Genomic DNA, 15,340 nt, shown 5'->3' on the forward strand with positions numbered 1-15,340 from the left:
CTGACATGCATTGAAAGCAAATAAAAATAGTGAAAGTCTCCTATACATTTATGGCATTTATACAACATCCCATCATGCTCCTTCTACACAATTGAGTCCAAAACAAAGATCCTAAGATGGCATAGAGTGCTCTTTCCCTTACTTCTCCAAGTTGTTTATTCACTGACACCTTAACAATGTATCAGTGACTGAGCTGTGGATTCAGTAGGAGCTACATGGTTCCTGCATTCATGGGAAGAATTGAATTCAATTGAACAATATTTACTGAGCAGGACTGAGATGTAGAGATGAGCAACAAAGACACAACTAACATGTAGGTAGAAAAGTATAAAGTTGAAAAGAAATAATGTTATAGGTCAACCATTTACTGAATGTTTATTATAAATTATATATCATGTATATAAGGTTATATATGAATTGTGTGAATGTTTTATATATGATGTAATTTAACCCAAATATAAGCCCCCAAATTATAACCCTATTACCACTCTTGATCACTACAGGAGCAATCAGCATCAGTTTCCTAAAACATAAGTTGATTATCAGACTGATTCTTAAAGCCCTTCAATAGTTTTCTGTTGTCCTTAAAGCAAAATTACAAACCTCTTGTATTTGTTTGAAGCTTTGAAAGATTCAGCCACTGATTATTTCTCCAAGGACATTTAACATTCTGATTGTCAATCTCCAGTGCCACCAGCTCCTACCATTTCTTAGAGTCATTCAATTCTTTTTCACCTCTAAGTCAAAGAACTTTGTGTTCCCTGTTCTATAGGAACCACTGGTTCTTTCTTATCCTTCAGATCTTAGTTGTTGTCTTTTAGAGAAGGCCTCATGGCTCTCTACCTAAAGCAGTTCTCCATCTTTCTTATTCTCCTTATCAGATCACCCTGCTGCATTACTTCACAACACAGTGTCTGTAATATGTAGGTACTATTTTTTATTCACGTATGCAGTATCTGTTCTTCACTGATTATAGCATGCACCACAGAGGGAAGAAGTTTTGTTTGGCACATAACAAGCAGAAAGTAAATAAATGTTGAATAAATGAAAACAGGAACAACCTTATGTGCTAGTCTTCATTATTATTCCATTACCCAAGAGGTAATGAAGGACAAGAGAGGTCAAGAATCATGCTTAGGGTCACAAAACAAATAAGCGACAATTCTGATTTTAACACAGACCTACATGTTACAAACCTACACTACAATGCCATGTAGTTCATAAAAGAGAGAGATTCAATAGAGTTGGGGGGGAGATAGAGAAAGTTACACAAAGAGGAAAGGAATTTGAAGAATTGGTTAAATTTTAGCATGTAAAGATTGGAAGTAAAATATTTTAAGCAGAAGAATTACAGGTGTAAATGTACAGAGTCAGCCAGGGGGCTTGGAGAACAATGCGGGCAATAAATTGCTTGGACCATAGAGTGTCAGGAAGGAAAAACTGAGGAAAAGTCTAGAAATATGGAAAAGACACAACTTATGGCTTAGGAAAATTTTGAGTAACATTAGACTGGGAAAATCAGACAATTTTATAGACTGTGAATGGAAAAGAGGATTTCTAAGCAAGAAAGTGACATAATTGATATTGTTATGCATCAAGATGAACATTTGGGTAAAATTCACTGTTTAATATAGAAATAAATGTTCTAAGTATGTGACTTTAACACTTCACTTAATCCTTATGATAATCCTGTGGTATTCTTTCCAATTTCCTGCACTTTATAAAGTGTAGAGAATCCTAAGGGACTGAAAAGTTCAGTAAGTTTGCAGAGCTAGAAAGTAGCAGAGCTGCTACTGTGATGTCAAAGTTCAATTCGCGCTCACGAGGCTTGCTCTACTTATGACCGCCTGTGCTCCATTGACGTTAATACCTACAGGTCAGTTTGCATTGTCTGAATGTCACCTAAACTGAAAGGAGAACTGGCCCAAAGGGGATCACACTGTGTAACTTGCTTCACTGCCGCAACAGTTGATGGTTTTTGTATCCAACTACGCTTATTATAGCACCAGCCATTGTACAGTTACAAAAGAGTAAGGTCCCTGACTTCATTGTCCTTATAATCTAGTGCATTTTGTGCTTATTTATTCCCTCACAATTTCCTCACTGTTAAACTGATCCACTCAAAATCAAGTGAATTTTTTCTATGCGCTGTGTCCCGTGTCCCTTAGTTTTAATTATGTTAAATCATGTAGCAAGTATGCACAGCAGCACTTCACATTAAAATGTCCTAAAATAAAAAAAAATTACAGCATGATTTTCACCTGAAATGCAGCATCAATTCCTTTACAGATGGAAGTTCCTCCACTAGCTCCTGAAGGTAAGCTTTCCAATAGCGTGTTTCGTTCAGTGTTGCTTTTTATTTGGATTAGTTCACTTTTAATACTGGCAGTACTATCAAAGTGAACCATCCCTACCCAGGATCCATTTTCAACAGTCTGCAGCAAGAAATATTTTGCTGCTTGATTCATTCGGTTGAGGCGGTCACTAAGCTGAATAAAAAAGGATGAGAAAACAAACAAGTGATATTCAGCTGGAAGATAACAGCAGAGCACACAAATGAGCACATAAAATGTATTGGTAGGAATTTTCTATGGATGTTAACTGTGTTATTGAAGAAAATGATTATCATTTTTTCAATTGATAATACTGAAAAAATATGGTTATGTTACAATTTAGTAAGCAACTCATGCTTTTTACCTAGAGCTCATTCCTGGCGCCAGTTAGAGGTGGAAGTTAGGGTAGAGATTAAGTTGGAATTAGGGGTGATGATTCACATCTTAGAGAATCTCTAATTACTCCTGAGATCCTTTGTGCCTGTTGTCCTAAGATGAAATCACACCTCAGAGCTCACAAATCAACCAAACTATCTTGAACGTCAACCAGATCCGAAATTGCCCAATTTACTGGGGAATAGTCAGGTGACTAGTGAAACTTACATGAATGTAGCTAAATTCTGAGAAATCCAGTCCCAGTCCCTATTGACCCATTTCCTTTTCTTCTCCTAACCTTTCCCCACCCCTTCTCCACCAGGGAGTTAACTGGAACTGACTCTTAGGCAACCCATCAGGACTCATATCCGTCTTCCTAGATGATTGCCCAGGATGTATGTGTACCTCTTCTTGTATTTGCCTTCTCCAGTCCCTCATCAGCACACTCATGAGTGGTACCTACTCAGAACCCCAAATTTCCTTCTGAATTCCTAAACCCTCTCATAGTGAAACACTTGTATGTCCCCATATCCGAGAGCTCTTCACTATTTTGCCTTGCCTTTATACTGGATCTACCAGCACCCTGTGGAGGGCAGGCTGCCCATCTCTCAATCGGGAACATTTCCTCAACCATTGTGTAGGTTGTGATCCAGCACTTTGTTGTCCTTGTGAAGTCCTGTGTTCTTGTGGTGCATTTCATTGATCTGCATCATTCTCTGCCCTTCTAAATAACCACCTTCCCCTCATCTGCTGAATGTTTTATTCCTGGTGTTCAGCATGGTCTGCTCCACCTCAAATGTGCCATCCTTCCAGGTTCTTTCTCACATTGCATGTGTTTGTAGTTTGTTTATTTCAACAATTACTTATTGGTCATCCCTATGTGATGAATCTGTTCTAAGCAACATGAAGATGCATCCGACAATGTTCCAGTTCCTGTGGCAGTCCCAGTATAGTGGGGACAGTTGTGCAGTTTCAAAGAAATATATAGTAATAGTGTATCCACAGGGCAGTGCTGGGAATCATCAGAATTGCCTACAGCACCCTAAATGACCAGCCCATTTCTCCTGGAGGAAGTGTCTCTCCTAAATTTTGGAGACAAGTATCCATTAACCAGACAGAGGGGAGGGAGAGAACACATTCTCTACTGAACTCTGAACTTCTGTTTTTGTTTCTTCCTTCCTATTTTGAGACAGGGTCTTGGTAGCCCAAGCTGGCATGAAGCATGCAGTCCTCCTGCTGGGATAACAGGTGTACAGCATGCCTGACTATGACCTTCTCAAGGACATGAATCTGTTCTCTGAGTCTGTTACGATGCCTGCCATTCACAGAATGACAAGAGAAGGACTGAATGGCTGCATCTACTCGTATATTCTTTATGGTGATGCTTTTTTTTTGTTTGTGTCATTGAGCATAAAGGGGACACCTGTACAGTTGATATAAAGTAAAAGAAAGCAATGTTAGGAATTGTGCTAATCTAGTAATCCAGTCTATCCTCCTGTCTCGTAAGCATTTTCAGTAAAAGGGCTAAAAGCAGTTTCATATTTCAATCTCTAGCTTTGATCTTGCCACTAAACAACCTCAGAGGTCTCCTTGGTCAACCATCCATGTTTCAGAAAAAGTAAAACCACATTCTTAAGTTAGATCTTCTTAACTCTACTGACATATTTCTTTCGTTCTTTCTCCACAATATTTTATTGCAGAATATTGAGGTCACAATCACAGGAAGTGATGGTACTTTAAACCACCATGCTAGCGGGAACAACCCAGGTTCAGGTAGAGTTTAGTGTGTTCCTAGCATCTGATTACTCCCCGTTGCTATGTCCAGGAAAAAATGGTCCCTTGTACTTACAGACATGCTTCCAGATTTATCAAGAACCAAGCACACAATTCTTTCTCTGGGCCTCAGCAATGAGAAGACAGGTGGAGGAGGCGATGTTTCCATAGGTGTGGAATTTTTAAAATCCTCAGAATTGCTGATTACCTCCCATGTACTTCTGTAACCACACTTTATATTTTGTAAACTTGGAGATTCCTGGTTATGGTTTTTTTCATTACAGAATTCAACTACCTAAAAGGTTAACAAAATGAAAATATAATATTACTGTACTATGGAATAAAATCCTTCCTACAAACCTGAAAAAACTAAAATGCTCTGAAAATGTACTTTTACTGTAATAGTACCAATAATAATAGATAATACTAGTTGAGTGTTTACCATTTGTCAGCCAATGTTCAAAGAAAACTCTATTAATATATTGAATCTGCATGTCACAAGGACAGGTATTTTAGATCAGTTATGTCAGGGCTGGGGATGTATTCTAGTGAATAGATTACTTGCCTACCATATGAAGGCCCTGGATTCAGTCCCTAGCAATGTAATAATAATAACAATAATAATAATAATAATAGAAGTAGTAATAAACAATCATAATAAAATTTAAAAATGAATAAAATCAGCTATAACCTTTGGTCATAAATTCTGGTAGCAATGGTTGGCATACTTACCGAATCAATACTTTGCATAAACATTACGGAAGCCTTTTCTGTTTGAACTTCATCAGGGAAGAACTGACAGTCTTTTTCATACAGTTTCGTGGTAGAATTAGTTCTGCATGTTCTAAATACACAGCTGCCTCCTTGACATGTGTAAACTCTGTTTAGACCAGAGATACCTGTGGAACACCTGAACATAGGTGACAGTCTTTGAGTCAACAACCTCGTTATTAACACTTTTAAAACATCTTAACCGGTTCTTTTCATGGTGATCTTTGTGTCAAGATGCCTTTCTATGTGTACCTTGTACTTTCTATGCTGACAGCAAATGTTGAGAGTTCTAATTCAAGTATTACCTTTTTTTCCCCAAGAAATTAGGGTGGGAAAATTTAAATGTGACCCTAAGACATACATAATGGCTGAATTCTCTGCTGGGATTGAAGCTGCTGGTTTCTTGCTTGGCCTTCTCTCCTGCTGGTTTTGTAGTGGAAACTGCAGTGCAGGCACGCCTGGATGAAGGAACTTGTGAAATCATTTACTTTAAGTAGCTCGAGGTTCTGTGCAGATTTGTTTTCGAGGGGGAGATATACACCCAAAGAGTGGGTCATGCCAGCTACATGTGTTTTGAAAATTTAAGGACCATTTTTATCAAAAGGAAAAGGCCATTGGGAACCAAGAATGAGGTGCTGTCAAAAAGGAAATTAGAATAAGGAGTGATAGTGGCATTTTAGCATTGGTTATGGGTGGCAGTGATTATACAGCACAGGGTGAATGTAAATATATCTCATCTTTTCCAGAGGCTTCCAGTTCAAATTCAGGAAGCAATGACTGGATTTCACTGAGTAATGTAGGAAGTCTTTTAAATATATCTGTGCTCCTGTTGGCTGCAAACCTGGCGAACATAAGGATGCTATCTTTATGAACAATCTCGATGAATATTCTGCAGAAGAAGTGCCATTTATGACATAAACCATTGTAATCCATGTAGCATTTTAAACATGCATCCCTGAAAACTGTGCAGTGGGCAGAGGAAGGGCCTTCATGGAAATCATGTACTCTCAGTTTACCTTTCAATTTGTGACAACGTCTGTAGCCCCAGAAGGACCTGTAACATTGATGAGGCTGCCTCCACCCAATTTTAGGCAAGTGTTCTATCACCTGAGCCACAAGTGACAATGCCTTAATAATGGCACCCAATTTTGAATGTATTCCCCCCACCGACAATTTCGCTCTCTTGACCTCAGAATCAAGAGGATCCTCTATTAACAGCTGTGATGCTAGGCTGATTTTTTAAATGACATTTTAAAATCTCTGAGAAGTTCCTAGTTGAGTTGTTGAAGTTGCTTGATATACTACTTAGCTCACGTTAGCAGGACATAACCAGTTTTGTTCATTTTATGGAATATGGATGATTTTATGGACCTCCACCGATAGTAAGTTCATCTACATAGTGTACAATTTTGGTCCAAATGAGTTCTGGCACCCTTGGCAGAGAGGTATAATATATCAAATTGCCCACCAAAAGTTAAATGTTAAATTTATGTGTATTTTAAATAGGCAACCAGCTTATTTATGATCAATTTTCTAAAAACTTAAAACAGTATGTGATATAACATCTATTATTTTCACTGAGAAAATTGCACAATTATCATTTGAAAGAAGTCAAAGCAAGGAAAATAAGACCAGCTAAAAGCCTGAGGTAACCTAGGAGAGACAGATAGTCATGCCTTGTTGCTTCAATTTTCTTTGACTTAGCGCTGTAGAAAGGCTGGTCTTCATTGTACTCATCAAACACTCCCCAGCGGAGATGGGCCCACTCGTGCACAAGCAGTCTACCTGTGGGAAAGCATTTTTAAATATGGTCATAATTCAACTGACAAAATTAGTGTCTTAAAAATTTGAATGGCACACACCTGTAATCCCAGGACCTGGGAAGAAGAGGCAGGAAAGTCACAAGTTCCAGGCCAGCCTGGGCCTACATATCTCAAAAAGAATTTGTTTTTTTAAAAAGAAGATGTCTGTTCAATTATTAAAGAACATTCAGGTTTTCCATAACTCTCAACATTTATAGTTTTATTTATGAGAAGAGGCTACTGTGTTGAATGCCAATATATAGTGTAATCTCTTTTTATCCCACGTTATAAAAACATTTATGGAGTATATACAATGGTCAAAGTAGACTAGGATTTGGGTTTTGATTCTGGGGAGGAGGGGCAAAAAGTCTGACATATTTTGATGGTTTATGGCTTTCCAAATATGAACCCTATCAACAGTAATTGTGTTGCGTTAAAATACAAAGGGTGTGCAGTTATGGGGAAAAAAGCATGTCCATAAATGCTCTTGAGGGGGTGATAATGAAATAAGGATTGGGAAGCACTATTACAGATCAGATAAAATTTTGTGGATGTCTAAAGGAAGTGATTCACTTCTGATACATGAAGGATTAATTCTATGAAGCAGAAAAAAATTTTTTGGCAGTACTGAAGCCTGGACTCAGGGCCTTGCATTTACTAGGTAGGTGCTTTTACCACTTGAACCACACCCCCAACCCTTTTTCCTTTAGATATTTTTAGCCTAAGGTCTCTCATTTCTGCCTAGACCACACCCTTCTATCTAGGCTTCAGGCATAGCTGGAATGACAGGCATGTGCCACCATGCCCCATTTTACTGGTTGAGACAGGGTCTCCCTAACTCTTTTCCAGGGCTGGCCTTAAACTGCAATCCTCCCCATCTCTACCTCCTGAGTAGCTAGAATTACAGGTATGTACTATGTCCCCAACTGAAATAATAAATTTTGATAATATATTAACTATAGTACCAGATATTAAGAAATATAAAGATTTGTAAGATATAGTCTTTATTTTGGAGAAGTTTTGAGAAAGGTAGTTAGAATAAACCATTATTTTAAGTATTTCAGGATGAGTTGCAGAGTACAGATGAATCCACAGCTTAAGATGTAGAAAAAGAAATAAACTTTTAGTGATAAAATTGGGGAAAACTTCAGAGGAAACAAATGGAGAGGAGACTAGAAATAAAATCTTTTCTGCTACAACGAATGCTTCAGTGTGCAAATGACCTCATGTGAGATCTGACACATGGGGAAACAGCAGTGTTAGGCAGAAGTCCTGCCTCTCAAAGCATGGTCCTGGACCAGCAACATCCACATCACCTGGAGCTCATTGCAAATGCACAGTTTCAGGCCCAACCTAAACCTTCTAGATCAGAATTTGAATTTTCAAAGATCCCAAGTTATCCCTTTATATATTAAACTTTAAAATTATTGGCTTAAAGTTTGCTAGATAAATGAAACCAGGTGACTAGGAATAGAATTATAATTTTCAGTGTGGAAGGTAACAGTCCAATATCAGCTACAGGAACAGGAGTTTGGTGAAATGTTTAAAAAATGAAAACTGCCTGCACCTGTGGCTGTCTTTATAGACAGGTCCACAATAATACTTGCTCCCTCCTCAGGTTGCCCCAGCTCCCACCCACCTTAAAAGCAGTCCCTGTGACTCAGAATTCCATTCCATCTTCATTCTCATCTCAGTTGGGCTGTCTGTTGTTATTTGTAATAGAATTTCTATCCTGTGTGTGCATTTGTGTGCATGTGTGTACACACACTTTATTGTCTACTAATGGCAGCCTCCAGGCAGAACCTGGAGTTTCTGCCTGGGTGGCCCAAATTAACTTTCCAAGTATCGATTTTCCTTTGTTATTGTCACCACTGTTACCACAAATTTGCATAGATTTTGAGGGCTCTCTTGTTCGTCTTATTTTTCTAAAACCTGTGTTAGGGCATGGTTTGCAGAATGTGAGTTTTTCACACACACACACACACACACACACACACACACACACACACACAAATACACCATACCATTATGGAATAAAGACCTGTCTGGAGAAGGGTGGGACCTGTCTTACTGTCTCAGTATCGAATAAGGCTGAATCAGATTAAAAAGCTTCTTTACAACAAAGGAAACAATTATCCAAGTAAAGATATAGCCGACAAATGGGAGAAAATCTTTGCCAGCTATTCATCTGATGAGGGATTAATATCCAGAATAGATAAAGAGCTCAAAAAAACACCAAAAGAACAAATAATCCAATTAATAAGTAAACAAATGAATTGAACAGACAGTTCTCAGAAGAAGTACAAATGGCCAATAAACAAATGAAGAAATGTTCAAATTCTTTAACCATAAAGGAAACACTAAGATGCTATCTCACCCTGTCAAAATGGCTATCAGCAAGAAAGCAAACAACAGAAAGTTATAGCAGAAATGCAGGGAAAGGGAACTTAAACACTGCTGGTGGGAATAAAAATTGGAGGTAGCCACTATGGAAATCATTATAGAATATCCTCAAAAAACTGAAAATAGAACTGCCATATGATCCTGCTATACCACCTTCAGGCATATATCCAAAGTAACGTAAGTCAGCATGCAGTAGAGATATCTGCACACCTGTGTTTATAGCAGCACTGTTCACAATAGCCAAGCTATCAAATCAGCCTAGGTGCTCATCAACTGATGAACACACACACGCATACGCACGCGCACGCGCGTGCACACATGCACACACACACACACACACACACACACACACACACACACACAATGGAGCATTGTTCAGCCACAAAGAAGATTGAAATTGTGTCACTTGCAGGAAAATGGATGGAACTGGAGATCATCATGTTAAGTGAAATAAACCAGAATCAGAAAGACAAAAAAAAAAAAGAATAAGGTTGAGGCTAAGGGGAGGTGTGGGATATGGAAAGATCAAGAGCTCAGATGGAGACATTGGCCTGAAGAGAAATCTTCCTGTTCTATGACAGTTGGTGATAGTTTTCCTTGGTAAAAATGATAGAGATAAATGTAAGTATAGATGAGGGTGGGGACTTCTATTTGCTCATTGAAGACACTTGTCATCTGATGGGAGTGAGAGTAAAAAGAGTGGCTAGAGATCTTGAGAAAATGGTAGAAATTTTAGAAAGCTTCTATGGGAAATGAGAAAGGGTGCTGAGATAAGCCCAGTAAAAATATTGTTAAAAGCATTGAAGGCTCCACTGAGCTTGGAAACTGTATTTGTAGTGATGTGAATTAATATTATAATTTATAATAACATATAACAGGAGCCAAAGAGACTGACTGGGTCATTCAGCCCTAAAGATTTAGTAAGTTACATGAAAACTATGGATAAGTGTGGTAGGGAATTGAGTTATTTCTACCTGTGGTTGAAGTGACTGACTTCACTGGTTATGCCTGCTAGAAATAAGGTACAGTGAGGAGGGTGCATTGGATCAAGCAGACAAGGAGAACATATGAGGGACATCTGGTTAGGATAATATATGAGGAACAGGTAACACTGGGATGTGGGGGGTGATGGAGCTTTTAAGATTGGAGTAGGGAAAGCAGTCCAGATAATGACTAGGACTGGCTGAGTGCTGGCAGACAAGAGAATTAGTGAATGCTCAATGGACAGGCAATGGAGAGGATTGTGCGAGGATTCATGAGACTTTTCTGTGAATAGTGACATGAATTGGGCCAATCTTTAACAATGACTTTCATTTTTTAAAGTAATGTGGGTAAAGCACATTCATTTGGAAAACTGATCTTAACATTTAGATTAATCTAGATGAAATTGCCAGTGTATGTATTGTGGGTTGAGATTATGAAAAGCCCATGAGAGCTTGACATAAGCACAGTTTTGCTCAATGATCTACAGGCTGAGTTTGGCAAGGCCCCAGCCACAGAAGGGGGTGAAGGAAAATGCAGCTCAGCTGCTTTTCCTAAGTTGTTTACATTTAGAGAAAGAAATAGGAAAGCAGGTTTCTCTTGTTACAGTGTCACTCCCTTCCCTGACAACTGTTGCTCCATCTCCTTCTTTACCACTGCATATAAAAGACTCACTGAAGGAGGTATTGATGGATGGATTGGTGGAATTTTGATTGGCTGGCTATGGGCTGCTTGTGAGGCTGCTGCTGCTGCTACTGTCTGTTGTGTTCTCCCCCAGAGCAGCTTTCTGCACCGAGAACTTTGTACATAGGCATTAAAAAAGCTAAGCTAAAGAAGAGCTAAAGAGAACATGGGACAGTGCAAGTCTAATGACTGAGATTTTGAATTATGGGAATGCAGTTTTTAGATGTGGCTGCTGTTGTTTATCTGTAAGTCTGAGCACCGTGACTTTAAAAGGGAACATGGGACAGGGCAAGTCTAAGGAAAGAGACTTCAAAGAATAGAAAAGAAGCGAGGTTTTAAAGAATAGTAAAGAAGTAAGGCCATAAAGAATAGAGAAGAAAAGAAGCAAAGTAAAAGAAGAGAATAATAGAGAAAACAAGCAATGCAGCTGTTGTGCGTCTACATCCAAGAGCCCATCACACCCGACCCCAACTTTCTGCATGTTTTTCTTTATCTTTTGTCCTTTCTGCATCTCCAGTTGCCCCCAGTTAGGTCGGTAGAACAAGAGCTCATGAGGAAGCTGGTGCATGTCTGAGAGAGAGAAAGAGAGAGAGAGAGAGAGGCGGTACTGGAGTTTGAACTGAGGGCTTTGCGTTTGCTAGGCAGTTGCTCTATCACTTTAGTCACACCTGCAGCCCTTTTGCTCTGGTTATTTTGGAGATAGGGACTTGCTTTGCTCATGTCTATCGGACCGCAGTCCTCCTGTTTTAAGCTTCCTACAGTAGCTGAGATGACAGGTAAGTGACACCAAACACAGCCTTTTCCCATTGAGATAACATCTTGCAACCTTTTTGCCCAGGCTGGATCTGGAACCAGGATCCTCCCAATCTCAGCTTCTCATGTGTTTAGGATGACAGGAGTGCACCACCATGCCGAGTTATTGGCTGAGATGGGATCTTGAGAACTCCCTGCCTGCCCTGACCTCAAACCATGATCCTCCTGATTGCAGACTCCCAAGTAGCTAGGATTACAGGTGTGAGCCAAGGGAAACTGACTGAAGTTGTCATTTTTAATAAGTACAGATGATGAATTTCAGATAATTTCACTGGTATAACCAGATAGGTTGAATAATAATGTCAGCAAGTAACAGCCCATGAATGTTTTCTTATGACCAGCAACTGACATCCTGGCTCTTTCCAGCTTGCTACACATCTGGTTTCCATGGAGTTGTCTGTGACTGATTAATATTTAGGTGTGGAGAACTGGAACATTTAAAGCCTTAACTGTGCCTTCAGAAAACATTTATTATTTCTGGTTCTTTTCAAATTTCTGAAAACACTGTACATACTGAATTAACTAGGTTAATGTTCACAAAAATTCTATGAGGTATAAACTTATTTATTCACCATTTTTCCTGGAATAAGACAGGGAGAATAGATCACTTGTTTCAGCTCACACTTCTAATAAACAGAAGATCTGAGATTAAACCTAGAGACTTCTCAAAGCCTGCTCTCTTACCCTAGGATCAGACCTGCTTGCTGCAAAATTAGATGTTTTAACCCAATCTCTTACCTGCTGGTCCATACTCATTTAGCTTTTTTCCCAATACAAAGTCAGGGGTGAAATAAATGTATTCTGCTTTTTCTTCACATTCTGTGAACTGCCTGGTATATGGTTCATCTCTGCCTGGAACGGTGGGTGGTGCAATTCTAACATCAGCCTGCGGATATTTAAAATGACTGTTAATAATTCAATAATGGAAATGAAAACTTTTAGTGACTCAGAAACAATCTGTGGCAAGACCAGAGATCATCAGAAAATATTCTTTTTGACAGAGAAGATATTGACACTTACATGTGTGTAGCTCTCATATGTGGGCCTCCTGTATTGAAGGCTGTCCTCCCAACTCTCAGGAATTAATATAGACACATTTTTGAAAAAAAATCTTTTTTGTGTGGCTTCAAACAGATAAGTAGATGCAGTAGTCACTATTTCCTGTATCAAAAGAAAAAATTCTGTGAGAATGGCCAAGTAGGGGCTCATACCAGTCATTTCCCACTTTTCATTGTTAATACAAAAGCAACTGACTAATAAGTAGGATCTCTGCCTGTAATTCCATCTCTGTCACCTGTCTATCCCAAACTCTTGCTTCATCCTGCACACAGAAGGGCTTCTCAGTCTTCTATCCTCTTACCTCAAAGGGCAACTGCGTTATCTTGGTGACTAAAGGAATTGAGTAATATGAATATCTACCTGGACTTTGGAGTCATTTGTTTGATTCCATTACTGATGTTAGCACTTTCTGGGTGACAGATCTTGGTTGATTTATTTAATGCTCTGAAGCTCAGTTTCCTATCCTCTTTTAATGGACATTGCTACCCTAGCTATCTTTATGGCTGGCATGAGGATGGAATGAACTAGAACGGATGCTGCACATAAGCAATCCTAAAACTGTTTGATGCCATTACTGATTGGAAGAAATGTGAGTCACAAACAGCATGGGCTGATGCAAGCTGAGGAAGACAGTTGTAGAAATTGGTATAGATGGCAGTTTCCTTTCCTCACACCACCCCAAGGAGAGGCAGTAGGGCTGGGTGCTTGATGTGTGGGGTTAAGGAACAATCCATAATAGAGGTAAAATGTTGATCACAGAACAGTTACTTTGTCACCAAGCTGAAAATAATATCACCTTTTATTATCATGAACTGAAATTTACAAAGATTAGTTAGTAAGAGAAATTGTCCCTCCATAAATTCTATCATCTAGTGGGGAACTGATGGGTGAAAGGCCCTTAAGAACATCTACTGTACACGATCAAGTCCACTACATGAGGAATCCTGGATGGTGGATGATGATGTTAATTTCTTCATCATGGTGCAAGCATCCCAGTCTACCGTGTTGTGTCAAGATAGGCTCCTGTTTGATGCTTCCTGGTTTAACAGAAGCCCACACTAGAACTGTTCTTCAGAAATCCAGGTTCTCTTCCTGGTACTCTTTAAGACAGTCTAATGTGCTGACTCACGTGCACTGTATGAACCAAATTGATTGCATTCAGGACCGTGGGTTTAGTCAGAAGGTCAGAGATCAGATAACTGAAAGCCCAGAGGACTGGCTGGGAGGGAGGAAGAGGACTTTGGAGAACTCTAAGGTAGGTTGTAAATTACTTCAGCATTGACCTAAGACAGGTGAAAGAACTCTCTCCCTTTCCTGAAGAATGCCTTCCTCTTCTAAATTAAGTGATATTTAAGTATCAAGGGGTTGTTATGTTCTGTTTGAAGAGATGACTTTATGTATAAGAGATAAAAGTGTATTTGGTGATCAAATTGAGTTATAGATTGAACAAATAGGGTTGCTATGCATGATTGTGTGAGTTGTACATTGTTTCACTCAAGGGACTGTATTTATTTTGGAGTCTCAGTGGCCCTAGATGGCTGTCTTGGGATAGTGGTGTGTTCATTGGTTATGGAGAGATTTTAGAGACCTATTAGATGTCTGAAATCCCCTGAAATATAATGGTTTTCAAACATTTTCTAGGCAGAATTCCTATTAACTCCTATTAAATGTCTTCTCAGAATTCTTATAACATCCTAGTTGGATCAAAGAAGATGAAGATATGAGTGTTTGCAAAAGTAATTAATTAGTTTCTGTAAATGAGCACCTCTGTGCTCCATCAGAATTTATAGACTTTAACTTAAAAATGACATACTGAATCACCTGAGCACACTCAGTTCATGCCCACCAAAGGCTTGAACAATAAGTGTCAGGACCCAGGAGAGAAGGAGTTGAAAATGAGGCCTTAGTAGATGTGGATATGAGGGAAATGGAAAATAATCCATACAGCTGTACTGTCAATCATTACACTGCATGGAATATTGTAGCCTGAAGAAACTTCAGAAAATCAGAGGCATAGGCTTTGTCCTGTAGCCTTTCTCTTCCTCTGTTTGCCCTCAGCCAGAGGATTCATATCATCTGCACAGTGATGACTCAAATATATATCTACATAAATATTATCATCTGAAATTCAGATTGCTTTTTCCTCTAATTACATGCCTAAAAAGTGTATCAATTTCAAAATATCCCAAATAATTCAAGATCCCGAAAGTGCCATTTTTTCTTAGTTTTTTCCCATCCTTTCAAGTGTTCAGGTTAAAGACTTGAAGTCTTCCTTGACTCAGTATTTCCTTCCTTCTTCCCCTACACTCCCATCCAGACCATCAGGAAGTATTGTCTCTGATACTC

At 39.0% G+C, this 15,340-nt stretch overlaps 1 protein-coding gene across 1 annotated transcript in view; it reads right to left on the minus strand.

Annotated features, from left to right (window-relative positions):
* LOC109674300 (calcium-activated chloride channel regulator 4-like) overlaps positions 1 to 15,340 on the minus strand; it is a 34,021-nt gene that overhangs the window by 17,568 nt on the left and 1,113 nt on the right. The window contains exons 2-7 of the mRNA XM_020151294.2: positions 12,956 to 13,096; positions 12,674 to 12,821; positions 6,929 to 7,037; positions 5,214 to 5,391; positions 4,558 to 4,776; positions 2,262 to 2,489 (exon numbers count right to left, since the gene is read on the minus strand). Of these exons, the coding sequence (XP_020006883.2) occupies positions 2,262 to 2,489; positions 4,558 to 4,776; positions 5,214 to 5,391; positions 6,929 to 7,037; positions 12,674 to 12,821; positions 12,956 to 13,096 (1,023 nt within the window). The remainder of the gene's footprint in view (positions 1 to 2,261; positions 2,490 to 4,557; positions 4,777 to 5,213; positions 5,392 to 6,928; positions 7,038 to 12,673; positions 12,822 to 12,955; positions 13,097 to 15,340) is intronic.

The sequence above is a fragment of the Castor canadensis genome, chromosome 7 (assembly GCF_047511655.1).
Source record: "Castor canadensis chromosome 7, mCasCan1.hap1v2, whole genome shotgun sequence".
In the NCBI taxonomy this organism is placed as follows: domain Eukaryota; kingdom Metazoa; phylum Chordata; class Mammalia; order Rodentia; family Castoridae; genus Castor; species Castor canadensis.